At 51.7% G+C, this 1094-nt stretch overlaps 1 protein-coding gene across 1 annotated transcript; it reads right to left on the bottom strand.

Moving 5' to 3' along the window:
- On the bottom strand, positions 1 to 645 carry LOC106302650. The gene has a single exon (XM_013739115.1). It carries the CDS (start codon positions 643 to 645, stop codon positions 1 to 3), a length of 645 nt encoding a protein of 214 aa, XP_013594569.1.
- Between the last annotated feature and the right edge of the window lie 449 nt (positions 646 to 1094).

Genomic DNA, 1094 nt, shown 5'->3' with positions numbered 1-1094 from the left:
TCAGGTAGACACCGACATCCCTTCCGCTCTCTCGAGTGGACGACTCGTGTACCTGTCCCGGTTCCTGCCTCCTTGGTCTTTCTTGGGTTTCTGGGAGGACCTCTCGTCTCGATCACTCCGGTCTTGCCTGGTTGCTTGTTTCTGCTGAGTCCTAGCACGGCTTGCGACGTCTTCCTCCCATTTTACCTGGGCCCAAGCTCGGGATAATACGTCTTCCATAGTTTTACACTGATACTTGGTCAATTCCTTGTAGAGATTCCCGTATGGGAGCAGGCCTCTTTTGAAGGCTGAGATTGTTGTGGTGACGTTGCATTTAGGAATCAATACCTTTTCCTGATTGAAGCGAGCTATGTAATCGCGAAAGGGTTCGGCCCGATGCTGGAGGATTTCATAGAGGCTATCCGAGGTTTTCTCCAGGTTCCAGCTACTTACGAACTGCTCCACAAACCCATCGCTGAGAGTTGCGAACGAAGATATGGATCTGATTGATAGATTATTGTACCATTGCAACGCGGGTCCAATCAGAGTTGAGCCGAATCCTTTGCACATGGTGGCCTCGCGGAACTCCCTTGGGAGTGCTACAGCTAGCATCCTTTGTTTGTACTGAGTGATGTGGTCGTCTGGGTCGCCGGTGCCGTCATACATCTTTATGTTGGGGAAGGAGAACTTTCTCGCATCTCGATCAGGGCAATGTTGTCTGTGAAAGGAGTATCAGCGTAAGAACCGGGATTACTTTTCCGAATCGGAGGTGCCACCCCGGGTAGCCTTTCTACCATTGATTGCATGGCGTCGAGCTTCTTGGAGAACATCTGCTCCAGGTAGGTGGTCAATGAGGACTGCAATGCCGCGGCTCCTTCAGATGTTTCCTTCTCGGAGTCTGGATCGGAGTCGCTGGATATTGTTTCATTGACTCGCGTATCTCAAGATTTTTCTCCTGATGCCCCGGTTTCATCTGAAGGCTGTCGAGCGGTACCTCCTGCGGTGTTGGGTGTGTCCAGGCTCGGCATGGATCGGACCTGTGTGCGGAAGCGGCGCTTCTTGTTGCTCGCCGTGTTGAGGGCTTGATTCTTGTCTTGGTGAACAAGGTTTTCAGA

This window comes from Brassica oleracea, chromosome C7 (assembly GCF_000695525.1).
Source record: "Brassica oleracea var. oleracea cultivar TO1000 chromosome C7, BOL, whole genome shotgun sequence".
Taxonomy (NCBI): domain Eukaryota; kingdom Viridiplantae; phylum Streptophyta; class Magnoliopsida; order Brassicales; family Brassicaceae; genus Brassica; species Brassica oleracea.
This window is presented reverse-complemented; position numbering and strand designations above follow the sequence as displayed.